Consider the following 27,869-nt stretch of genomic DNA (forward strand, 5'->3'; position numbering starts at 1 on the left):
TTCAGTATCAGTATGATCTATCGCTGAATTGTTTCCAGCTGGAGTAAATCTCAAAACAGGTGCTATTAGAAGAGGACTCCCTGAATGTGTAAGTGTTGCCTCTAATTGAAATCGCAGTCAAACTGTTCGATTTCGCGGAAAATGAGCAGGACGGATGGGACTGTGTTGCCCAGCAGCTCGGTGGTGGCGGGCTTTGGATAGGGCAAGTGCTGCCTATTGCTTGGAGCGCCAAAAGACGGGCTTACAAAACGGCCATTCGGGTTTGCCCCCTCACACACAGGACTTTCTTCTGGTCGACGTGATCACTTGTTAAGCTCAGCCCAAGGGAACAATTTCTTTTCAACGTTTGCAGTCTGAAAAATCTTACTCATTTCTACAAGAAAGTGGATACCAAATAATACGCTGCTCTGGATTTATATGGATGTGGATATTATTTTTATGGTGCTCTGGATAGTGTTATGATGTGCGTTCAAAAGGGAATTTTAAACAGAAACAAATGTTTACTTCACTCTGGACATTTGACAGCACATTGGAATTACAGTCTGTGGAGAATGATGTGACAGAACATGTTTTATATATGTTCCTTTTTTTCTATATGGGTTGTAGCTGTTGTCTGACCACAAGGTGAGAGTAATTTTGAGATAGTTGTTTTATAACAGTTGTGTTTTGCTGTGCACTACAGCAATTTTACTACTACTACTACTAATAATAATAATAATAATAATAATACAATATAATATTAATAATGTATTACATTTTATGTAATACTTTTAAAAGCAGTTAATCAAATAATATGGAACCGATTATGGACTAGACCATACAATTTATAGTTTTTATAGAGCATTTAGTCTTACAATTTCACATTAATTTACAATATCAATACTACAATACTGCTTTCTCAGTAATTAATTATTTATAACTGTAGTTTTCAACAACAAGCTTTTTTATTGATGGCAATATAATTTTTTTTTTCCAGTATTTCAATATATTTGCTGATAGAGTTAGCCAAAGAAAAAAATATATATAATAAAAAAAAATAATAATAAAATAAAATAAAGAAGACTTTAGACACTGCAGTGCAGTCAGGTGAACTGCCTGTCATGCAGAATTGATTGTGGGAAGTATGTTTGGGCTGGAACAGTTTGGTCCACAGATTACTAAAAGAAATTTTGGCCACACTGAAAAAAACTTTAACCAGTCAAAAGTGAGCATGAACTCCCATTACAAGAGCCCAGCTTCTCATTCTGGAGGCCCACAAGGGACAGTTGAGAGTGGTATGGACCCACTTAACGAGCCTCCTGCGATTGAGATTAATATTAATATGAACGGAGGGGAACAGTATGGTGGATTTCAGCAAGGAAATTCTGAATTACATGCAGGGAATCTCCAACAACAACAAGCCTCAATGCATGGATTTTTTAATCCTCATCAACCTCACAATCATCCTCACAGCCACCAAACACATTCACACCAACACCATCAACACTTTGGGGGAAACTTTGTACCGGAACCTGGCTCCTCTTGTTTGCACAGCGGAAGAATGATGGGTTATAACAGCAGTATGGGTCTCCAGCAAGGATTCACAGAGGGTTTTGACCCACACTCTGAGGGGCAGTCAGCAGATGGTTTCTCTCAGCAGCAGTCCCAGCAGCAGCAGCAAAGGACAGGCTCCATCCCTGATTTTCAGCACCACAAACCCCCCAGTGGAAATCACCCGGTCCCTGCTCCATGTCTCCCCTTGGACCAGTCACCTAATCGTGCTGCATCATTCCATGGCCTGTCTTCTTCATCCTCTTCATCAGGAAGTCACAATCTGGAGTCCAGACGAATGGCCCCATCAGGTGGTGTTGATGGACTGAACTACAACTATTCTAATGAGCCCTCATCTGAACATTTTGAAGTGTCTGTGTACTCCCCCTCTGAATCTGTTTCTCAGCTCTCTCAATTTGGGCATGGCCGTCAGATGCCAGGGCCCAATTTTCTTGGAAACCCAGGGTTGTTGCGAGCTGCTGGAATGCAGGGCATCTCTAAAGAACACCCCCATGCCCCCCCTCAACAGCAGCAGCCCTCAGCCCAGCACAGTGTGTTCTTTGAACGTTTTGGGGGTGGGTGCAAAATACCAGTGGGGATAGAGCCTGGTGCCAGGCATCCTCTCATGCAGCAGCAGCCAGGCTTGATTGGCCGACAGAACACTTGCCCACCATCTATCCAACAGCCCCCACAATCGGAGACGGGTTCTGCTAATGCCAGTATGCAGGAGGGTGGCATCATGGTGCCTGGCAAGCATAATCAGTTTGAATACCCTATTCACGTACCAAAGAACAGACGGATGCATAGTTATGGCGATCCCGTGTTCAACATGCAACAGAAGCCACCCCCTCCTCAGCAGCCTTCCAATCAGAAGCTGCAACACTTTGATTCTACTTATTTAAATATGGCTAAGAGGCCCAGGTTTGATTTCCCCCATGCTACTCATGGCGGGGAGAGTTGCAGCAGTTGGAACAATGGTATGCATAACCCGCCTGGTATTGAGAATCATCTCTCTTCAGCAGCTTATCATGGCCTGTCTGGAGAGTTCACCCCCCCTGTGACGGATGGCTTTTCATCAGGCCCATCAATGCAGCTTACAGGGCCTGAGCAGCAGTCAATGCAGCAGCAACAAAATGCAGCAATGATGATCAAGCAAATGGCCTCTCAAAGTCAGCAGCAAAGGATTAGACAACCCAATCTGCTGCAGCTGGGTCATCACGGTGATGTTTCTCAAGGGCCCCTGGGGCATGGGGGCCCAGTGGGAGGCATGCCTCAGTCAAATTGTGAGAGGGAAAATGGTAGGAGGATGGTAAATTTTGATGGACGGAATGCACATATGACTTTGGAGAGTGGGTGGTTTCCTGGGACACATCCACCTGGGGAAGTGCTGGGCCATCGCATAGGAGCAGGTGGAGAGGTGGGGGCTCATGAAATGCAGCAAGATGGCCCTGGCATGATGTTCAGAGCTGGTGTGAATGGAATGGGCATGCAGGAGCCTATAAGGATACCGGGGGAGGGCCACATGCAGCCCTTACTTTCACCCAACATCCACTCACAATTCAACAGTGGCTTGGGGAACCTTCCACAGATGCAGTCTCCCAGTACGGGTGTTGGATTGCCAAACACACCATCAGAAAGGTGCCCTAATGACTTTTTGGGACCATCCATGGGTGGTCCATCCTCTTTTCTCTATGGAGGCTCTAATTGTCAGGGAGCCTCTCTCAGTAACTCTCAAGGGGTGAGCACCTCACCAGGGAGTTTTACATCCCAATCAGACTTTCCTCCTAGCCAGCATTCCTCTGTCAGCAAACTTGGGGGACTCTCCTTAGGGAATTTTAGCAAAACGAGTGGCAAGGACAATGGTTTTGGACAGAGCTGCCTGGCAGCCCTCTCTACTGCCTGTCAGAACATGATTGCCAGCCTGGCGGCCCCTAACCTCAATGTGACATTCAACAAAAAGACTCAGGGAGAGGGGAAAAGAAAGCTGAGTCAGACAGAACAGGACCTGAATAAAAGTGTGGTTAATGGCACTGGGAATGCTGGGACTGAATATTTCTCAAGCATAACTGCCCCCCAAAGTGGGCAAATGCCTCCCGCTGGAAATAGCATCACTAAGCCACCAGGTCAAAATCAGATGATGCAGGGGGAAGCCAGCACCCTCTCCCCAAATTACAATATGGAAACTATCCCTTGCAGTGAGGGGAAGGCAGCAACAGGGAGTGGGAGAGGGAGAGGGAGGAGAAAAAGAGACAGTGGCCATGTGAGCCCTGGGGTATTTTTCCCCTCCGACAACAGTAACCCTGTTGTAAGTCCAGGGCAGCAGATGACCACAGCAGCTAGTGTGGGGGAGAGAAGTACAGGCACACCTCAAGAGAAGCCCAACACCTCTCCCTCATGGGGAAAAGGGGGTGAACTGCTGCTGGGAGATCAGACTGACCTTATATCATCTCTTGACAGTGGCATCCAGAGCGTATCAAAATCTGAAGTCTGTTCGCCTCAGATGGATTTTACAGATGACGTGTGCACACATTATAGCAATGAGGATGAGGTTTTATCAAGCTCAGATGCTCCATCCTCTGTGAAGCCTGGCTGCAGCCCTTTGTTAGGTTCACCCAAGTTGCAGAGAGACAGTGGACTAATAGGTGGGCAGAAAGGGCAAGGCATAGGCCTCTCCAACCACACTACCTCAGCATCAGATGGCTTTGGTGGAGTGGGCCATCTGGGTACACCGGGCATGGAGCAAGTCCGTACACCCTCTAACACCTTGGGCCATGATGAAATTCACCCATTAGAAATATTGCAGGCTCAGATACAGCTTCAACGGCAGCAGTTCAGCATTTCAGAAGAACAGCCTTTAGCTGTAAAAAATAACAAAAAAAGTAGTGACTGCAGTCGTCAGGATGTAGATGGAGAGCTTGCTAGCTGTTGCCCAGATGCCGGGAAGGGCTCTGTGGGCACTATTGATCTGGACACACTCATGGCTGAGCAGCACGCCACCTGGTATGTGCCCAGTGATAAGTCTCTGCTTGAGGATTCAGAGGAGGAGAAGTCTATGTGGGAAAAAAATAAAGTCCAGGGAACCATCAAAGAAGGTAAATATTTACAATTGTACTGTAGTGCGCAATTGTTTTTTTGTTTGTTTTTTTACTTATGCAAGTAAAAACTCTGCATAAATTGTGTGAGGTGGCAATAGTTTGTTTGCTAATTAATTAATTTTCATTTTTAAATTCATAGCCTCTTAAAAATTAATTTTCACTTTCTCGATCTCTGCCTTGCGTGAGCACACACACACACACACATACGGGCGTAGATCACACTGGACCGGTGCGAATAAATATAGATTTAAATTCAAAGAGACATACTAGTCTGTGCATGACCTGATGTTTTATTTGGACACAGAATAAGGCGAGATGAACATCACGGAGCTCTAAACAGTCAATGCAGTGTATGTTTCATTCATACACGAAGCCGTAGGGCGCTCTCGCACAGAGAGTTGTACCAGGAAATCCCTAATATGGACAAAAGCATGCAGCTATCCCTGTATGAAAACTGTTGTTTTCACAGAAAACAGAAACATTTGGAAACATGAAGACATTAAACATACGATTGCGACAATATATATTTTATTTGTGTTTTTCAATTCATCTCCAGGTAATAAATAAAGTATATGAGCAATGCCGTGCTAATAGAAACTATTATGCCTGATTATGTGTTAAAAAGTGTTTGTAGTATATAAACAAATCATTATTATTGGTGATTGTCCAGCAGTGTATCTGATTTCTAAGTCAATTAAAAGTTAGAAATAAGATAAAAATGCAAGTTGTTAATGTTTTAACAAGAAGAAGCCTCTTCTGTTCACCAAGCCTGCATTTATTTGATCCAAAGTACAACAAAACAGTAACATTTTCTATTTGAATATATTTTAAAATGCAATTTACTGTGATTCAAAACTAAATTTTTAGCATTAATACTCCAGTCACACAATCCTTCAGAAATCATTCTAATATTCCAATTTGCTGCTCAAAAAACATTTATTATTATTATTATTATGATGTTGAAAACAGCGGAGTAGAATTTGTTCAGGTTTCTTTGTTGAATAGAAAGTTCAGAGGAACAGCATTTATCTGAAATAGAAATCTTTTGTAACATTATAAATGTCCTTATCATCACTTTTGATCAATTTAAAGCATCCTTGCTAAATAAAAGTATTAATTTATATAATTTATTTTCCAAAATAAAAATAAAATAATTAAAAATAAATATAATAATTATACTGACTCTAGGCTTTTGAATGGTATAGTGTATAATGTTGCAAAAGCTTTTTATTTCAGATAAATGCTGATCTTTGGATCCTTCTATTCATCAAAGAATCCTGAACAAAAAAGTACTCAACTGATTTAAATATTGATAGTAATAATAATTAAAAAAGGTTTCTTGAGCAGCAAATCAGCATATAAGAATTATTTCCAAAGAATCATGTGACAATGAAGACTGGAGTAATGATGTTGAAAATTTAGCTTTGATCACAGCAATCAAAAATATGTTTGTTTTTGTGAAAAATGGGGACATCCCATAGGCGTAATGGTTTTTATACTGTACAAACTGTATGTGCTATTGCCCTACACCAGGGGTTCCCAAACATGTTCCTGGAGCCTCCCCAACACTGCACATTTTGCATGTCTCCTTTGTCTGACACACCCATTTCAGGTCTTGGAGTTGCTACTAATGAACTGATGAGTTGAATCAGGTGTGATAGTTAAAGGAGACATGCAAAATGTGCAGTGTTGAGGAGACTCCAGGAACACTGTAAAAAAAAAAAAAAAAAAGTTGAGCCAACTCAAAATGTTAAGGCAACCAGCTTCAGCAGATTTTTGAGTTCTCGCAACTTATTTTTGTAGGAGATTCTCAACTTTTTGTTGTATGAACTTAAAACAACAAGAACATTTTTGAGAAAACTCTGATGAAGCTGGTTGCCTTAAAAGTTTAAGTTGGCTCAACTTTATTTTATTTTTTTTTACAGTGAACGAGTTTGGGAACCCCTGCCCTACACCTAAACTTAGCCCTCACAGGAGACTGAGCATTTCTACTTTCTCCCCTAAAAACTAAAAAACTCAATCTGTATGATTTATAAGCATTTTGAAATGTGGGGACATGGGGCAATGTCCTCATAATTCACCTTCACCTTGAAATACCTATGTCATACCTGTGTCATTAAACAAATTCATGTCCTCATTTGTCACAAAAACACACGCACACGCACACACACACACACAGATACACTCATGTAGGCATACATGCTAAGAATGCTGTCCTTTACATTATAGCATTTTCAAGCAAGAACAATGATATCACTCCAGCTTGAGGTTTTCTCTGTGACATATACGCATTATACAGGGCAAAATGACAGAGGTCTTTGCAATGCATTTAACTGTTTATTTGAAGTATAAAAAATGTTTGGATATGATTTAAGTTCACAATTAGGATAGTGAGGGTTCTTAAATGCTATTAAAGATTAAAAAATAAAAAGAAGACAAAAATTGAAATTATTTTTTATTTATTAAATGCACTAAGAGTAGCTGTAGGCTTTCTAAGCATTTGTAAAACATATATTTAGGGAGTTTTCCATTTCTATTTGTATATATTAAATAACAGACACAGGCTCAAAAAAACATATTTCCTGTGGATCCTTATCCTGATCTTCACTCATATCAACACTCATCACTCACAATTTAAGCCACGTTGTTTTTTATTTATTATTATTATTAGTAGTAGTAGTAATAGTGGTGGTGGTAATATTATTTAGATTATTTAGTTAATTAAATGAAACTTGGCTTATACTTTTTAATTCTTTGTATGAAGTTATTTTTAAGACTTTTTTACACCACCATTTTGAAACACCCTTTGATAGTTAAAATCAGGGATTGTGTTTGCTTTAAAAAAAACTTAAAACCTAAAGACCTGAACAATCATTGCAGGCTGTAACTGTGCAATTATAGTTCTTCTTCTTATTATTATTCTTATTATTCTTATTATTATTAATAACACTAATGGCAATAATTTAATAATCCTTTTCTAATACATTCTGTTTTCTTGTAAAACTCTTTAAAAAATCTGTTATGCCACTCTCTGATAATAATTTCTTAATAATTTACATTAAGCAGCATAAATATGTAAACCATGAGCTCATATATTTAATATGTGTGTCCTTCATTTGGCACTTGTCCTTTAGTTTAATCAATATATGAAAGGTAATTGTCTTCACTGAAAAGGCAGCGGGATGGACATGCATAATTGAATCGCCACAGCCGGAGTGTGCTTTCACACGTGTTAATAGTTCGCCCCCGGTGTGCATTATGTGCCCCTTTGTTTGGGATAACTGCAGGTGGGAGGGTGCAAGGGGGTGCTTTCAGAGAAGGCAACCTTTAGTCAAGGTCCATTGTTTAACATTCAGTGTTGTCAAGTGCACCATCCCCATCTCTATGTGCTTATTTTTTGTTATAGACTAGCAAATACATCCACCGTCCACCACACAGCCAAATGGATTTGTCTCACATCTGTCTATGATCTCAACGTAAACCAAATGCAAAACATTGTATTTTTCTCTCAGTATTTCCGTCCTTTCTTGTCCCCCACCAACTGTGCATTGCTCTCCCTATTTTGCAGTCTCCTTGTCTTCCTTTTTTTTTTTCTCTCCTCCTCACATTCAAGCCCAGGAGCTGTAAACGCACGTTGTGCTGGTGCGATCGATAGCTAGTTAGCACAAATCACCAGCCTTGACAGATTTTCATTTGAGTGGCGTAGACAGCAGAGATGAGAGAAGGGATGCAAAGTGTTTGCGGCTTGTGAAATTGCATCGGATGCATGGCACGCCAGCACACAAGGGGACTGTTAAATTCTATAAGGGCTTCATTCACACCATAATATTTTACAGGCTTTATAACACTTAACTTTCAAAGTATAGGAATGCTTCTAGTTATTTTAATTAGGTGACTGAGGTGCTTATAGGACATTCTTAATATGGATTTATAGGATGCAATAATTCATTTTATGAGTCTCAAGATCAATTTAAGGCATCTTAAAATGAATTGCACTGTGCTATATAAAGTGAAAATGTGTAGTTGTGAACTAAAAGAGCTATTTCTAGCAGGTATGGCCAAGAAAATTTTTGCTTGGTGTAACCTAATGTAACAAGGTATACTCAGTCATATTAAATAATGTTTTTGGCATAATAAAATCAGATTATTTCAATGTTAAATCATGAAGAACTTACTTGAGGCTAAGTCCTTGAAGAACAAAGCTACCAAGTTTAACAATTTTTCAAGTATATAAGAGTGTATATATATATATAGTGTGTTAACGCAGGCGATACATTTTTTCATATTAACACGTTAAAATTATTTAACGCCGTTAACGCAGTGGTTGAGCCTAGGGTTTGCCACACTACTCGTTACTCCTGTTTCTGTCTGTTTTTTCTTGACAGTAAGTCCATGTATTCCATCACAGAACGTCTTTAGGGTCACATCAATCCGGAGATGTTTCAGACGCGAGCTCCAGCTTCACTTCAGCGCAGGCGCGAGTCAAACGAGTGCGGAAACCGGCGCGCGCTGTAGCCTGTATCAATTCATATCAAAGCACGAAATAAACTATGTGCATGCAATGTCGTGGTCAGTTAAGGCATGAAGTTACCAAAAAGGCGATTAAAACTACATGCCTTAAAACTGTGCATGCATATAATATGTTATATGAGTTACATTAAGGACATGTCCCTGAAATGGTTTTCCAAACTGTCCTGGAGCATCCCAGCACTGTCTCCCTCATCTAACACACCCGATTCAACTCAAGCTCATTAGTAGAGATTGAAATGGGTCAGAAAAGGTGATGAGTGTTTAGAGAAAATACAATGCGTATCAGATCTGCGTCACGTTCTGCAGCAGCAGCTCTTAAAGAAATAGCAGCCAAACAAACAAATAACCAGCTGCTGTGATGTCTGTTCATATAAGAACAAAAGAAAAAAGAGGAAATCAATAGCTGTAAGTATTTATCTGTAATTAGTTTAGAATTTAGTGTTTGATAACTTTATTCAATTTCTGTATATTTCTGAGGGGCATAGGTAGCCTAGCTAAATATAACATTTATTATAATGCGTTTATGTGAATATTGTTTTAGGTTCACTTAAATTAGAAGTTATTTTTAAAGTCTAATAAATGTTAAAATTGATAGCTCTTAATTATAATGTAATGTTTAATGGCTATAGTCAATGGTTAGGGGAATATTAAACTAATAATGCCATTAAACTAATATTAAAAATATGTTGTTTGTACTTTAATTTGAAGATTGAATGTGCAATTATTGTAATATAAAAGCATATTTAAAAACTTTAAGGTTAGGTGGGATTAATTGCGATTAATCGCGATTATTTCAGAGAAAATGTACGATTAATTAGTTGTTGTTTTTTTATAATATATATATATATATATACAGACAATACAAAACGAAACAAATCTAATATTTATTGTGCATCACTGTATTTACACATTTCAAGTATAATTTTTTAAGTACAATTTGAGCGATGTTATATGAATTCATATTTGCATAATGTGCAAAATATTATTTTTAACTTCAGATTTTTTATTTTATTTAAATAATACAATTTTAATAAATTTTCATGTAATATTGTTTTATATTACAAAATATCCTTGGACCTTTCTTATATCCGCAGTCCTTCCAATCATCAAACAAGCACTTGTTTCAGGTTATTCAGATTGGATTGGATCTGTGAATTTGATCTTAATGAGACATCTTTGACTGGTTTGCAGGATATTCATATTTGTTCTTTGTTCTCATATTTGTACTGCCAAAGCAGTAGAGGTGGAATCTGATCACAAAATATTTTCCACATTTCAACTTAAATACTATTATGCTTGAAAACGTATTTATTTATTTTATAAACCAATAGACAGACATAGAGAGAGGCTTTTGAATGTCAATATATTCACACTGCAGCGAGTGTGAATATATTGTATTTAATGTTTTGAGCTTTTGGTAGTGATCAGTCATTACTGCAGTAATGCACTGGTGAGGATTTCCCATTGAGCCCCTGAAGTGTGTACTTCAAATGGTACTAATAGCCCCCACTAGACTCTTTGTGGACATGATAAATGACAGAGCAAATCAATCCAAAGAAATGCCTGCTGTGTATGTGCCCCTTATGTGCTCAAGAGCTTTAGTAAGATATGACTTTATATATTAGTAGAGTGCACTGACAGGTCACTAAACACCCAAAGTATCCTTATTTCTCTAAAATGTGAATTGTTCGGTTCTAGCTTATGACAGAGTGTAGGCATCGCACTTTACTGATTTCAATTGTGACAAGTTGCAAAAATGTATAATTTTAATTACTTTCCCTACTTGCTTTTTTGTTTCTTTCATTCAGTTTCTAACACCCAAAACAAAGCTGCGATCCACATTTGGAAAAACAGCTCAGGGCAACCCATGCTCTCATTCTGTCACTAGTTTGCTTCTTATTGACTTCCTTTGCAACCTTTGTATTCACCGATTCACCAATCACTTTATCAGTGGTTGCAAACAGGACATGTATTTGCACTAATATTAATATTATATATATATATATAAGAAAATATAAGATATGAAATTATTAACAATTGAATATTTATATTAAACCCAGGAAGATTTTAAAGGTGAAGTGTGATATTTTTGCCCTAGCTGTGTGACCAATACACCAAGCAGTTAACTCTTTCCCCTCTACCGTTTTTTACAGTTAATAGCACTATAGTGTTTATCCCTTTCTGTGGAATTAATCTTCAAATGAACCATTATCTCTGTGTATTACAGATTTTTTCAAATGCTTACACACATTTTCAAAACTTTGCCTCTTTTTTTTCAAAACTTTACACACAAAATGCAAAATGCCTCATCTCTTGCAAAATGAAGCACAGCATTCAAAATGTCACAAACATTTGCAAACACCTTTGGCACAATATTAATTCCTGTTAGAGTTTTGTGTGTTACATAGAGAATTGTGTGTTGTGTTTTGCAAAAAGTGTTTTATGAAATTGAAAACTGAGACAAAGGCTTAATGTGTGATACACAAATAATTAGTGTATGGTTTTGCAGATTTGGTGTGTGGTTCTGGTGTTTGAGTGTCAGGTTTCAGAAATAGTTTGACAAGTAAAGATTTTGTGTGTAAGCAGTTGAAAAAACTGTAAGATGGGAAAGGAGTTAAAAATAATAAATAAACATGCCTTTTTTCTGATATTTGAGCCAAAGATATATGCATATCTACAGTATATCTACAGAGTGCATATTGACTTTACATGTGAGATTTGTAGACTTTCTGCCTTTAAGTGCATGCTATAGATTTACAGTATATGCTTCTGTTTGGTTCTAGAAGCTTCTTCAGTGTGCATGCTTACTTTTGTCTTCTTCTTCTTCTTCTGAACTGTGCTCTCCAAATAGTTGTGTTGGTACTGTAACATCAGCTCTCTTACTGTGTGTGTGTGTGTGTGTGTGTGTGTGTGCGTGTGTGTGTGTGTGTGTGTGTGTGTGTGTGTGTGCATGTTGATGTGGTTTAGGAGGACACAAATTTGTATAATGACATATGTATGACAGAGGTATTACAATATGAAGGTGGTTTATGAGGACACTGCCTATGTCCCCGTAATTCAAAAGGCTTAAAAAACATACTAAATGGTGTTTTTTTGAAAATCTAAAAATGCACAAAGTTTCCTGTGAGGGCTAAGTTTAGGTGTAGGGTTGGTGTAGGGAAATAGCACACACAGTTTGTTCAGTATAAAAACTATTACGCCTATGGAGAGTCCCCATAAACCACAAAAACCAACATGAGTGTGTGTGTGTGTGTGTGTGTGTGTGTGTGTGTGTGTGAAAAGGATTCCAGTCAGCTAGGGGGAGTTGTGGGATTTTGAATGCAGGTTGTTGTCTAGCAGTCATATTTCATTTAGGAGAAAAATAACAAAAATGGGTTGTTACCTTAAAGCTGCTAACTTTCAGGAGAGAGAAAAATAGAGATAAAAAAGACATGGTATTCAGATCAGTTCATATTTTAATTAAAATACCATTGCAATGAAAAAAATTGCAATGCTCTGTTCTGCTTATAGTCTATTGACAGTTGTTGTGCTGTTAATGGTAGGAAAAGGAAACAAAAATATCTGATCAACTCACACACTTAAACAATTGTTAAAGTATAAATTAATACATATATAGATTATTGCTTTACAAATTGTAAAATAAATGTAAATGGAAAAAAAGAGAGTTAATTTAATATAGTAGTATTATGGATGTGCCATGTAGTATTAAATAATTGTAATAATTATCAATTGTAATTGTTATTATTACAATTGTCAATATTTAGTGTTATTTTAATATTTTTCAGTGTATTATTATGTCAAAATATAAGATCAGACAGTTATGCAATTTCCTCCACTTGGAAGTCAAATAGAAGCTGGACTGAATATATGTGAAGATATGTGTATTAGTTTCCCAAGTATGTGTTCTCGAGGAGGGGGAGGGCGAGAGAAAGAGAGAGAGAGTAGAGGAAAATCTGAGACTGTGCCTGCCTAAACTCAAACCTCCCACCAGACTCCTGCAGGAAGGGGAATTTAAGCTTTTAAACCTTCAAATAAGTCTTTTGCAAATTCTCTTGTGGATAGCAATTAAGGACCAGCACGGAGATCAAAATGATCATCTTTTCTGTGGAATCCCAAGGTCCTTGGATCAGTGCATTAAACTGTTAAAGGAAGATTTCCTGATCAGAAATAAATGGGACCATGTGGGGGCTGGGGTAGAATTTAGAATAGTATACTCAAATTGTGGAGTAATTCTAAACAAAAAAAGAAGTAGAAACATTTAGATGTTTGTTGACCGTTGTTGACTATTCTTCCATTGTCTTTTAAGTTGAAAGATAAAAAATTTAAAATGTATCTTTAAGATTTTAAATATCTATTTCATAATTATATTTTGGATCAATTTCAACAGAAAGAACATTAACCAGATTTGCATTTCGTGAAGGAAATACCAGTTTGTAAAAAAAAACAAAACAAAAAAAAAATCTGGGGTTTGTATTGAAGTATGTTTTAATGTAATGCTTAATTCAATGTGTTACTTGCCATTTCTTTATAATTATAATTTCTTTATCATTTGTGAAAATTGTTTCAAAGTAAATCCTACACCATTTTTTTTTCTCGGTATAGTATTATGTTGTGTGTGGCTTTAGCATAGAAGATATTGTGTTTGTTATGTGTGCACACTAGGCTGCTGTGTTTTGGGATAGAGACTGGGTCTCTTAAATGCATACATTTGTGTGTGTGTGTGGATGTTTTGGGTTTGCACAGTTGTCGCTTGCTCTATATGTGTGTGTGTGTGCATTGGGGTAGCAGCAGGCAGCTTGATGGCTGCTGAGCAGTTTGTGTGTGTGTGTGTGTGTGTGTGTGTGTCAGGAATGCTTGGTTGCTTATCCAGGCTGTAGTGCAGCGTGCTGTGCCCTGCTACCACACACTATTGGTAGACTCTGCAGGACATAAGACAAAAGAAAAGAACTGTGCGCATGCTTAAGTGTGTGTGTGTGTGCGTGTGTGTCTTGTTATTGCCTTAGGCGTGTAAAGATGAGGAGGGGGGCTCTGTATGAACTTATAGCTATATTTTGTGGCATATAATAGTTTAAGGCACCATATACAAAAATTAGTTTTTTTGTGTGTTATCATTTACCACACATTTAAGAACGTCCCAGTTCAACTAATGTTTGATATGCACTCCAATTTTTCTTTTCTTTTTACCGCTAATGTATTTCCCTCCTTTCTGGATTCCTTTTCCCTTTATTTTTCTTCCTTTATCCTTAGGGTTTGGGGGATGGTGTCGGGTTATTGACCTTTCCCTATACCTTACAATTTTTTTCTGCAGTACTGGTCCAGACAGGCTCGAGGGCGAGACCAGGCGCCCGTCTCTCAAAATGTGTATTAGTGTTAGCGTCCGTGTGTGTAAAGGTGTTTTTCCTTAGGAGAGAGGGATAATTGTAACACGTTTTAGTTTTTGGATTTATTGAGAAAATGTTTAGCCTAAAGATTTGAAATTTTACCACTAAACCCTTTGGCAAAAATGGTTTGGATGCCATTAATAATTTCAAGCTTTTAGTCTTTAGAGAAAAGGTAATATGTGATAATTTTTACATTAAATGAAATAGAGTTATATAGTTTGCAAAATTACAATTTGATTGTTGTAATAAAAATTACAGGCCTGAAAAACATATTTTTAAAGATGTTTTTGCTTATTTTTTTATATAAATTTTTACATAAATCTGAAGAAAAATATGAATTGTGTACAACATTGATATAGCTGTGGTATTCTGAAAATGACTTTTATTTATTTATTTTTATTTCTCTGTCTAGCATTTTTTTCCTTCTCTCATATTGACATTTTGAATACCTTATAATTCCGTATAAACCTGGGTATGGATTTTGTTTTGTGCAGCAAATAAGGGCAGGGGGATGGCGTGTGGGTCTATGCTTTGGTAGGGTCATTATGCAGGTAAATTAGGTCAAGCAGTGTCAAAGGTCAGTTTTCCCAGAGCATTGTGACTCTTGACTGAGAGGTCACTCTGGTTTTGCATGGTTAAACAGGGGTGAATTGGTCTAACAGCAAATGCTAATGCATGTGGCTTGATGGACTTTAAGATCACATTTTTCAAATACACACTTTCAAACAATTCACACAACTGACAGGAAAAGACAAGGGCTTCCCTACACTGACACCAGAGGTCGGCCAGCCAGTTATAAAAATGGATGTGTGTGTGTGTGTATAAGGTTGCATATGCAACCTTCCCAAAGACATAAATGAAATATTTCTTATATGCTGAGAAGTCATTCTTTATTTATTCAAATTTATTGATTTTGAAATTAATACACTACCATATAATCTTCAAAATATGGGCAGTACTCTGCCAATATTGGTCAGGGAAGGGAAGGGAAGTGGTGTGTGGCCAAGTATGGTGACCCATATTCGAAATTTGTGCTCTGCATTTAACCCATCCAAGTGTACACACAGTAGTGAACATACACCCAGAGCAGTGGGCAGCCAATGTTGCGGCACCCGGGGAGCAGTTGGGGGTTTGGTGCCTTGCTCAAGGGTCTCACCTCAGTCGTGGTCAGTAGTAACTGATTACATGTAATCTGGATTACGTAATCAAATTCCAAAAATGAAGTACTTGTAATCAGAGTAAATTACATTTTAAAATACTCGTAATCAGACTACAGTTACTTTTTTATGGATTACATGATTACATATTATTCACACAATAGCAATAAATTATTCATAAATCATTGATTCCGCCTAATTTCTCTTTTTCATCTTTTAAATTTTCCTTTCCAAAATAGCCTACTGATTATATACTTATTATATATATATGTATAAATAGTCCAGTCTTGCGGACATTCACACAGAGATCAGTCATTAGTCAGGTGGCGACAGCATTTGAGCACTGGATTTACAAAAATAATTTCAGGTTTAAGAAGGGTTTCAACATTGCATCAACTACTGATGAACACATTCATTTTTATTTGAAATATTACTCTGTAGGTTTTTTAACCATGTATTATTAATTATAACTAATTAAAATGAACATATTCACGTTATTTCTTAGATACATGTAATGCAGGCATTCCAAAACTTTTTGTCATCTAAACCTTATTCACCAAATATATTTGCTTTAAGTACCCCTGAGATTTTAAAATAAATATTTCAATAATTAAGTATCACATTTGCATGTTCACGGTTTCTTTGATTAATGATCACATGGCATGCAGGTAAATAAACATATTTAATCTTTTTTAGTAAGTGTTTTATTTAAAACAAAGACTATAGAAACACAAAGACTGTTCACTCCTATACTATATATAACTGCAACACGCAATATGGAGGAATAGTCCCACCTTCTAAATGAAAGAGCAAAATTTCCCAAAGAAACCTGACTAGAATAACCAATGCATATGCACAGTATAAGCAGGTTATGATTCTGCATGCGCATGGCCTGGTCTAGCCTGAAAAATAAGCTTTTTAAACGCTATTTGAGCATAAGAAACAACATTCATGGGGCAATTAATTTCAGATTTTTGTTGCTGATTTGACATAATGTGAGTTCAGCGAGCTGACTGGAGGCGTTGCAAATATGGCCACCAAGTGAAGAGACTGTCCTCAAAAGGGAGTTCAAAAAAAAAAAAAAAAAAAAAAAAAAAAAAGGGAGTTTGTTTTAAAATGATTTATTTTAATTTATTTTTTTATGATTTAATTAATTGTCAGCTTTTCATTAAACTCACAACCCCCCTGCAGTTCCTTTACGAACCCTAGTTTGGGAAACTGTAATATAATGTTTAATGTTGTAAATTACAATGAAGTTCCCTATCTGTCGGTCACTACGAGTTATGTCGTGACGACATTAGGGGATTTACTTGAGAGCCCCGACTGCCTCTGATAAGAGAAAACGCCAATGAAATTTGGCTAGTGGATTTTGCATACCTGAGCCACTCCCCGTGCATACGGGTATAAAAGGGCGACAGGTGCATCCACTCATCAGATTTTTGCTTCGGAGCCGAGTGGATGAGAAATCTTCAAAACAGATCAGATCTCCACAAAGCCGTCTGCCTCGAAGTTTGTTCCTGGGTGGCGTTACGGTGCAGACAGCGGTGTCCCTGCAGCAGCGATTCCCCTGGGCACTTCACCTGAAAGAGCAAATTTCTAAAACACTGGGCGGTTCGCGTCTTTTTAAAGATGCCGTTCCGTCCGTGTTCTCTTGGTTGCGGTCGCTTCCTGTCCTCGGATGACGGTCACGAGCGTTGTCTTCAGTGTCTGGGCATCCAGCACGCTGAAGATGCGTTTGTGGATGAGTCATGCGCCTGTTGTGGGCGTATGAACATGGCAACGCTGCGTTCTCGCCTTTCCTTTCTGAAAGGATTGGCACCCTCTGCCGCCACCCGTCCCGGTCTCTCTGGCTCGAGCAGAGGACCGCCGGCTGGCGCTCTGGGAGATCTGAGGGTGACGGTAAGAGCTTCTCCGCCGGGCACGTCCCCGCGGACCTCTTACTCCTCCCGCAGCGCTTGTTCCGTCCGGTTCCCGAGTGATTTCGCTGGTTCGCCTCACGGGGCCGCCAGCATTTCATTCCTCTGAGGATGAACGATCGGCGGGGCTGCCCCCCTCGGGTGTTGTCGCCACTGCCGATCCGGACCCAGAGCTGACGGCCATGCTTGCCCGGGCAGCCGTGAGTATCGGGCTGGAGGTCAACAGACCGCCCAGTCCCGAGCCCTCGCGGCTGGATGATTGGTTCATCGGCGCAAAACGCGACCAGCGGCCGCACTTTGCCCCGGTGCCTTTCTTCCCGGAGGTGCATGAGGAGCTGACGAAGTCGTGGACGGCCCCTTTCTCGGCCAGAAGCCGCTCGTCTCCCTCCTCCGTCCTCACTACCCTCGATGGCGGGGCGGCCAGGGGGTACGTGGATATTCCCCAGGTGGAGAGAGCGGTTGCGGTGCACCTGTGCCCGCAAAACGCCGCCACCTGGAGGAATCGTCCGCGTCTCCCGTCCAAAGCCTGTAAGCTGACGGCCGCACTCGCCGCCAAGGCCTACAGCGCTGCGGGCCAGGCCGCCTCTGCCCTGCATGCCATGGCCATCCTGCAAGTTCACCAGGCCAAGGCACTAAAACAAATGCACGAGGGTAGTCCCGACCCGGGGTTGATGCAGGAGCTGCGCACGGCGACTGACTTCGCTCTCCGGGCGACGAAAGTCACGGCGCGGTCCCTCGGGAAGGCGATGTCCACGTTAGTGGTCCAAGAGCGCCATCTCTGGCTCAATCTGGCCGAGATGAAGGACGTCGACAAAGTACGCTTTCTCGACGCCTCCATCTCCCAGACGGGGCTATTTGGCGACACTGTCGAGGGTTTTGCCCAGCAATTCTCGGCAGTACAAAAGCAGACGGAGGCAATTCAGCACATCCTCCCTAAACGGCGGGATGCTCCAGCTGCCACCGCTGGCCCAAGGGCCAGGCCCCAGTCTGCTGGTCGCCGTGGGCGCCCTCCTGCGTCCTCCAGAGCTGCTCCGCCCCGTGCTGAGTCGTCACCTAGGCCGGTGCGTCGAGCCTCTCGCAGGAGTGCGGCGCCCCCTGCGCCTCAGCTGGCCGCCAAGTCCTCCAGGAAGACGACAAAGCGGCCCTGACGCGCACAACCCGGAGATGGAGGAATTTGCTCTTTCCCAGGAGACGACGAGGCTAGCGTCGCTCCTTCCCCCGGAGGAGGGCCGGGTGGAGAATCCTGTGTTTTCTTTTCTTTCTGTTCCGCCACTGGCTCAAGGGCCAGTGGTACCCACATTGTCAAAGAAAGAGCAATTTCCCTTCCCTCCGGGTTCCCAGGTCTGCGGGCTGACAGTGTGCGACGCAATGCCTCCTCACTCTCACCCGAGACCCATATTGCCAGTGGCCAAGAGAGTGCGGTCTGGGGACGCGATGCCTCCCCGCGCACCTCTAGCCAGTCCCCCCGGGGACTTAGGGAGTTTTGTGGGGATGAGTCAGAACGCACTGCCTTCTGTTCCATCCAACCTTACTCCCCCTCGCTGCACCACTGCGGGCACGTCGATTGGGCCTTTGGTGCCGCTTGCACGGTATCTGGGGGCGTGGCTTGCGCTACCCAGCCCGTCTCGCTGGCTCATTCGCACAGTTCGACTCGGCTATGCGATTCAGTTCGCCAGGCGGCCGCCCAGGTTCAGCGGCATCCTCGAGACTTCGGTGGCAGTCCGAGATGCACCTGTCCTGCGCGAGGAGATTGCTGTCCTTCTGGCAAAGGGTGCAATCGAGCCGGTCCCTCCAGCCGAGATGAGGCAGGGGTTTTTACAGCCCCTACTTCATCGTGCCCAAGAAAGGCGGTGGCCTTCGGCCAATCCTGGACCTGCGAGTCTTGAGTCGGGCCCTACACAAGCTCCCGTTCAAGATGTTGACGCAGATGAGTTCACTCCGTGGATTGGTTTGCAGCGATCGACCTGAAGGACGCTTACTCTCATGTCTCGATTCTGCGCACGGCGACTGACTTCGCTCTCCGGGCGACGAAAGTCACGGCGCGGTCCCTCGGGAAGGCGATGTCCACGTTAGTGGTCCAAGAGCGCCATCTCTGGCTCAATCTGGCCGAGATGAAGGACGTCGACAAAGTACGCTTTCTCGACGCCTCCATCTCCCAGACGGGGCTATTTGGCGACACTGTCGAGGGTTTTGCCCAGCAATTCTCGGCAGTACAAAAGCAGACGGAGGCAATTCAGCACATCCTCCCTAAACGGCGGGATGCTCCAGCTGCCACCGCTGGCCCAAGGGCCAGGCCCCAGTCTGCTGGTCGCCGTGGGCGCCCTCCTGCGTCCTCCAGAGCTGCTCCGCCCCGTGCTGAGTCGTCACCTAGGCCGGTGCGTCGAGCCTCTCGCAGGAGTGCGGCGCCCCCTGCGCCTCAGCTGGCCGCCAAGTCCTCCAGGAAGACGACAAAGCGGCCCTGACGCGCACAACCCGGAGATGGAGGAATTTGCTCTTTCCCAGGAGACGACGAGGCTAGCGTCGCTCCTTCCCCCGGAGGAGGGCCGGGTGGAGAATCCTGTGTTTTCTTTTCTTTCTGTTCCGCCACTGGCTCAAGGGCCAGTGGTACCCACATTGTCAAAGAAAGAGCAATTTCCCTTCCCTCCGGGTTCCCAGGTCTGCGGGCTGACAGTGTGCGACGTAATGCCTCCTCACTCTCACCCGAGACCCATATTGCCAGTGGCCAAGAGAGTGCGGTCTGGGGACGCGATGCCTCCCCGCGCACCTCTAGCCAGTCCCCCCGGGGACTTAGGGAGTTTTGTGGGGATGAGTCAGAACGCACTGCCTTCTGTTCCATCCAACCTTACTCCCCCTCGCTGCACCACTGCGGGCACGTCGATTGGGCCTTTGGTGCCGCTTGCACGGTATCTGGGGGCGTGGCTTGCGCTACCCAGCCCGTCTCGCTGGCTCATTCGCACAGTTCGACTCGGCTATGCGATTCAGTTCGCCAGGCGGCCGCCCAGGTTCAGCGGCATCCTCGAGACTTCGGTGGCAGTCCGAGATGCACCTGTCCTGCGCGAGGAGATTGCTGTCCTTCTGGCAAAGGGTGCAATCGAGCCGGTCCCTCCAGCCGAGATGAGGCAGGGGTTTTTACAGCCCCTACTTCATCGTGCCCAAGAAAGGCGGTGGCCTTCGGCCAATCCTGGACCTGCGAGTCTTGAGTCGGGCCCTACACAAGCTCCCGTTCAAGATGTTGACGCAGATGAGTTCACTCCGTGGATTGGTTTGCAGCGATCGACCTGAAGGACGCTTACTCTCATGTCTCGATTCGCCCTCGACACAGGCCGTTCCTACGGTTTGCGTTCGAGGGGCGGGCATGGCAGTACAGGGTCCTCCCCTTCGGGCTCTCCCTGTCTCCCCGTGCCTTCACGAAGGTGGCGGAGGGCGCCCTTGCCCCGTTACGGGAAGTGGGCGTCAGGATCCTCAACTATCTCGATGATTGGCTCATCCTGGCCCGATCGCGAGAACAGTTGGGTGGTCACAGGGACCTGGTGCTCCGGCACCTCAGCCAGTTGGGGCTTCGGGTCAACTGGGAAAAGAGCAAGCTCTCCCCTGTGCAGAGAATCTCTTTTCTCGGTGTGGAGTTAGACTCTGTGAGTATGATGGCACGTCTCTCGGACGAGCGTGCCCAATCAGTGCTGAACTGCCTGAGTTCCTTCAGAGGCAGGACAGTGGTTCCGCTGAAACAGTTTCAGCAGCTCCTGGGGCATATGGCATCCGTAGCCGCAGTCACGCCGCTCGGGTTGCTTCATATGAGACCACTTCAGCACTGGTTACACTCACGGGTCCCGAGATGGGCATGGCGCCGCGGGACACGTCGTGTCACCATCACGCTATCGTGTCGCCGCTCTTTCAGCCCCTGGTCGGACCTTGCCTTCCTACGGGCCGGGGTGCCCTTAGGACAAGTGTCCCGGCATGTTGTTGTCACAACAGATGCCTCCAGCATGGGCTGGGGCGCTATATGCAACGGGCAGGCAGCCTCGGGGCTCTGGATGGGGCCTCGACTGCTTTGGCACTTCAACTGCCTAGAGCTGTTGGCAGTGCATCTGGCCTTAAAGCAGTTCCGGCCACTGCTCCTAGGCCAGCACGTGTTGGTCCGCACGGACAACACTGCGGCTGTTTCGTACATCAACCGGCAGGGAGGTCTACGATCACGCCGCATGTCACAGCTCGCCCGCCATCTCCTCCTCTGGAGTCAGTCACAGCTCAAATCGCTGCGCGCCGTCCACATTCCGGGGGAGCTCAATCGTGCAGCCGACGCGCTCTCACGACAGCTCACTTCCCCGGAGAATGGCGACTCCATCCCGAGACGATCCGGCTGATTTGGAGTCGATTCGGGGAAGCTCAGGTAGACCTGTTTGCTTCCTGCAAGTCCTCCCACTGCCAGCTGTATTCCCCCTGGCCGAGGCCCCCCCCCGGCACGGACGCACTGGCACACAGCTGGCCTCGGGCTCTGCGCAAGTATGCGTTTCCCCCAGTGAGCCTGATCACACAGACACTGTGCAAGGTCAGGGAGGACGAGGAGCAGGTCTTGTTGGTTGCGCCATATTGGCCCACCCGGACCTGATTTCCGGAACTCACCCTCCTCGCGACAGCCCCTCCCTGGCGCATCCCTCTGAGGAAGGACCTTCTTTCTCAGGGGCTCGGCACCATACGGCACCCGCGTCCGGCTCTGTGGAACCGCCATGTGCGGCTCCTGGATGGGACGCGGCAGACTTGAGTGGCCTGCCATTGGCTGAAGTGGAGTCTGTTCGCGGACTGGTGTTCTTCTCGGCGGGAGGACCCCCGAAGATGCACGATTGGAGTGGTGCTTTCTTTCCTGCAAGAGAGGTTGGAGCGCGGGCTGTCGCCCTCCACCTTGAAAGTGTACGTGGCTGCTATTGCGGCCCATCACGATGCAGTGGACGGCCGGTCCCTGGGGAAGCACGATCTCATCGTGAGGTTCCTGAGGGGTGCCAGAAGGTTAAATCCTCCTAGGCCACCCCTGATGCCCTCCTGGGATCTCTCTATTGTCCTGGCTGGACTTCAGAGAGGTCCCTTTGAGCCGCTGGACTCAGTCGAGCTGAAATTCCTGTCGGCCAAGACAGCGCTCCTGACCGCGCTCACTTCCATCAAGAGGGTCGGGGACCTTCAAGCATTTTCGGTAAGCGAAGAGTGCCTTGTGTTTGGGCCGGCCTACTCTCACGTTGTCCTGAGACCCCGGCCTGGATACGTGCCTAAGGTTCCCACCACGCCTTTCCGCGATCAGGTGGTGAACCTGCAAGCACTGCCCTCGGAGGAGGCAGACCCAGCCTTGGCGTTGCTGTGTCCCGTAAGAGCGCTGCGCATATACGTGGACCGCACCCGGAGCTTCAGAAGCTCTGAGCAGCTCTTTGTCTGCCACGGAGGTCAGCAGAAAGGGAAGGCTGTCTCCAAGCAGAGGTTGGCCCACTGGATAGTGTATGCCATCGCCTTGACGTACCAATCCCAAGGCGAGCCGTGCCCCCTCGGGGTGAGGGCTCACTCCACACGGAGTGTTGCCTCCTCCTATGCGCTGGCGCACGGCGCCTCTTTGGCAGACATCTGTAGACCTGCGGGCTGGGCGACACCGAACACCTTCGCGAGATTTTACAGTCTCCGCGTTGAGCCAGTCTCTTCCCGTGTGTTGGGTAACAGGTAAGTGGCGGGAAGAGTTGGCCGGTGTCACGCTTGCTGCGCCATTCCCCCTTACCCGGGGATACGAGCGCCTATTCTCTCCTCCAGTTAGTTCCCCGGACGGCGAACCCTGGCGGAGTTCCTCCAGCACCCCCGGCAGTCAGGCTGGGCGGAGCAGTCTGACGCCAGGCCCAGTACCGGTGTTAGCTTGCCCGGGTCTCCGGTCAGCCCCTGTACTCGGCTAGGTGCCCGTGTGGCCTGATTCCCTTCGGGTGATCCCACATGTGTATTCATCCACGGTACGGTTTCCCTCACGGTAAACCCGTGTCTTCCCTTTGACAGAGCTCTGTCAGACCCTGCTGGCAGCCTTCCTCCCTTCTCCTAGGTAGGATCTGCCCCAGGGTCCAGGCGTATGTAGCACTGCCCCAGGCTTGGGCCAGTCCATACCAGTGTCTCCACACGTTACCTCCCTTCGGGCAGGGTGTGGCCTCCGTAGCGCCCTTCTCCGGAAGGCTCGCTTCCCCGTTGTTACTGCCGGGCTGTAGCAACAAACAGGAAAGACTTGAAGCAGTCTTTCATAGAAGGTCGAAATCCCTTCCGATTTCTGGGGAAAGGAACAGCGGCTTGGCTATCTCCAGCAGCAATGTACTCAGTGGTCCCTGCGGGCACCAAGGTTAGCGAATTTGCGCTGGGGCGACGGGAAGGTTGCGACCTTCGCATCGCATTTGTCTGTCACGCGCTAGCTTGTCAACATCTGCATGCCACAAGGTCGTGACGGGGTTCAGGTTGTGGCGCTTTCCATAGACCCCTAATGTCGTCACGACATAACTCGTAGTGACCGACAGATAGGGAACGTCTCGGTTACGTACGTAACCCTCGTTCCCTGATGGAGGGAACGGAGACGTTATGTCCCCATGCCACAATCTTGAACCATCGCTGGTTGCCAGGGACACGTTCTCGGCTCCTCAGCGGAAAACCTGATGAGTGGATGCACCTGTCGCCCTTTTATACCCGTATGCACGGGGAGTGGCTCAGGTATGCAAAATCCACTAGCCAAATTTCATTGGCGTTTTCTCTTATCAGAGGCAGTCGGGGCTCTCAAGTAAATCCCCTAATGTCGTCACGACATAACGTCTCCGTTCCCTCCATCAGGGAACGAGGGTTACGTACGTAACCGAGACGTTTTCTTACTCTTTGCATTTTTTACATCATTATGGTACAAGATAATGCTATTTAAATCAATGTGATAAACGAGTTAAATCAAAAGTAATCTAAAAGTAATCTAAAAGTAATCTGATTATATTACCTAAAATGTGTAATGTAACAGATTACATTACTGACTACAATTTTTGTCATGTAATCTGGAATCAGTAACGGATTACAATTTGTAAGTAATCTACCCAGCTCTGGTCGTGGTATTGTGGGTGGAGAGAGTGTTGGTTATTCACTCCCCCACCTACAATCCCTGCCGGACCTGAGACTCGGACTTTGGGTTACAAGTCCGACTCTCTATCCATTAGGCCATGACTGCCCCTTGGTCAGCTGGCCAATGTGAATGCCTGAACAACTTTTCTTGTATTTATATATTGTTAATCGGTAACACTTTACAGTAAGGTTCATTAGTTAACTATATTTAACAACATTAGTAAACATGAACTAAGAATGAACAATACTTCTACAGCATTTATTAATCTTAGTTGCAGTTTTTTAAATTGTCGCTATGACAATTTTTTCAATACTTATAACAATTTTCCTAAACTCTTAACACAGTTAACAAAACATCCGTCTGTGTAGACTATACAATTAACACATTTCATGTTGCTTTGACACAAAATGCATACAGTTAACACAAATTAAAATGTATCTTTTACACACAAGCTCAACCAAGACCAAAACAATTTAATTTTACTGCCAAATTTACAAATGCGTTCACACTGAATGTCAGAACAGATAACATCATGTTCTAAAACTAACTTATAGGCTAAAGTCAAAGTGAACAAGCTGTTCATATTGTGAATTTAAACACAAATATATCCCCTGTATTTTATTCCATTGCTAATGAGAAACAGCTGATTGAAGTTATGTAAATATATAAATTACAGATGATTCCCATCTAGGAAATGCACTCCTGTTGATAATACCAGGAAGTATAAGGCATGCCAAAAGATTCTTCCCAAGATGCCTTGCCAGAGAGGATATCAGGTGTGATGTGGATGAGAACATATGGCCAAACGCAGAAGACCGGGCAGATTAGATTACATTTATTTATTTATTTTTTAATTCTTCTGTGGGTTTTTCTGTTTGTATATTCACATAATAAATGACAGCTATATTGCATTTTTTTCTTGAATTCTTATTTTCTTTCTTGTTTTTCGAATGTCCTGTTGCAAATAAAGCCTTTACTGCAGCAATTCTGTCTCTGCCTTTTCCCCCTTTCTACAGCAAAATAAACAAAATGCATGCATTTACTAAACACAACAAAACAAAAATGTAGAGAGTCTTCAAAAGAAACTGTAGTGTAAAACACAATCTATGATCAATGCAATATACTGTTTATTGTATAAGGTCAGACCTGACACCTAAAATAATGCAGTTTCTGTAATTCCATTTGATGTTAGTGTTTTTATGATATTGTGCTATGATTGACTAAATGATCATGTTGGAAGAGAACATGTGTTAGTGTTTTGGAATAATAATTTGATTTTGAGACATGTTTGCAGTGTTTTGGTAGATATAGTTAATTGTGTTAGTGTATTATTGTATTTTGAAAATTAGTGTTGGAGTTTAGTTTGCAATGTGTGATTTTGAGCATGAAATTAACTGTTTTGTCAATTGTGTGTTGTAGGTGTGTTGATGTGTTAAGAGTTTAGGAAAATTGTTATAATTACTGACAAAATTGTCATAGCGATCATAAAAAATTGTAATGTTAATTTCAGCATTTACTAATGCATTATTAAGATCACAAGTTGTTTGTTAAAATTAGTTAATGCACTGTGAACTAACATGAATAAGCAACGAACAACTGTATTAGTAAATAGTGTAATAAATGCATTGTTCATTGTTTTTTCATGTTAGTTAACACATGATCTAATGTTAACAAATGACACCTTATTGTAAAGTGTTTACTGGTTAATCAACAAACAAGAACAATTTAACATGTTGTGGTGTTCAAAAACACTTGATTAATTGGTCTGTTATAACACAAGACATCAAGTGCTGTATGATTTCATTAATACATGGACTGCAATGAAAAGTGTAATTGATATTTATTATATTGAATTTTCCCCCTTTTTTCAGAAGTAGACCTCTCTCAAAGTAAGGCCACAGCAGGATCGGATTCATCGGGGACTACTGGAGGTATGGGTTCTCATCTCCAGTGTCTGTCAGTCCACTGTACAGATGAACTTGGGGAGTCAAAGGGACACGGGGGACCTGTTCCTTCCTGGCGTTTCCTTCACTCAGACATCTCAAACCGTTTTGGAACCTTCGTAGCTGCGTTGACTTGAAGAGAACAGAGCAGGAGAAAAAATAACTTTCAACTAGTGGGATGAGAATTAGGAAACAAGATTTCCTGTTTAAGCCGGATAAATCAATGTTTCTTTGTCAGGACAATGTGTGCCCTTTTTTTTGTAGAAAACAAAAAACACAAGGATTGTCACACTGAACTTACTGAAGGATGGTATATAAAGGGTGGAAGATATATGGTGTACCAGTACTAATGCTGTTTTCAAATCCAGACCTCAATACCCCTTTTTATGTCTATGCATTCTGATGACTATTCTGTTCATCCATTTTTACGTATTCTATGCTTCTTTCATTCCCTCTTTTTTGCCCTCTCTGGGGGTCTAATTTTTTTAAATCTTTGAAATAATGTTCCTTCTTATTAAATGCCCCTTATTCTTTATAAGATCTAGGGTCTCTTCCTGACCCTCTAGCCCACATAGTAACCTCCCCGCCCTTAGGGCAGGTAATTCTATTGTCATCAAGGGACACAAGCACACTTTGAAATTTGGTCCTTGTGAGCATGCTGCCTGTTGGCTTGTTGGAATCAAGTAAAAGGGGAGTCCTTTTAGAACTTGTTTCATAGAAGTTCAATGATGTGCCATGTCTTTTCACGCTGATCACTGGCCCTCCCTCAGGCTTTCTCCACTGTCTTTGGTTACTTTGATCTGTTGGATTTCCTCATTGCTTGTATATTAGGTTTACAATATTTTCCATATTTCATTTTAAAACAAAATTCCCATCAGCCCATCAGATTGTTTCTTAAATGCCCAGGATGCTTCAACACTGGTATGTTGCAGAGATAACCTTTTGATGTTAAGTGGATAACAAATAGAAACCAGAATATTGGTATTGCACATGCAATTTTTTAGGCAATCTTATACTCTTTAGAAAAAAAAATGTTTCAGTTGACCTAGAAAACCTGAAAAAGGTTAGATGGAAGGTCTTAATGGCAATGTGAAGATCCTTGTTTCTTTTCATTTTTTAAAGTAATATGTAAAGTGCAGTTGTCTGTTTTTCTGCATATTGTATATATATGTATATGTTTTATTGAGTAAAATAACAATAAATATGATGTTAATGGTG

The 27,869-nt window shown here is 43.1% G+C and overlaps 1 protein-coding gene across 1 annotated transcript; it reads left to right on the forward strand.

The window, feature by feature from the left end:
* Positions 1–1,123: 1,123 nt before the first annotated feature.
* LOC306869396 (transcriptional activator MN1-like) lies at positions 1,124–27,869 on the forward strand (the record flags this gene model as incomplete). Its single annotated transcript, XM_079416161.1, has 2 exons — positions 1,124–4,622; positions 26,580–27,869. 2 exons carry the CDS (start codon positions 1,124–1,126, stop codon positions 26,786–26,788), a joined length of 3,708 nt encoding a protein of 1,235 aa, XP_079272287.1. The 3' UTR covers positions 26,789–27,869.

Source organism: Barbus barbus (genome assembly GCF_936440315.1).
Source record: "Barbus barbus genome assembly, chromosome: 5".
NCBI lineage: Eukaryota > Metazoa > Chordata > Actinopteri > Cypriniformes > Cyprinidae > Barbus > Barbus barbus.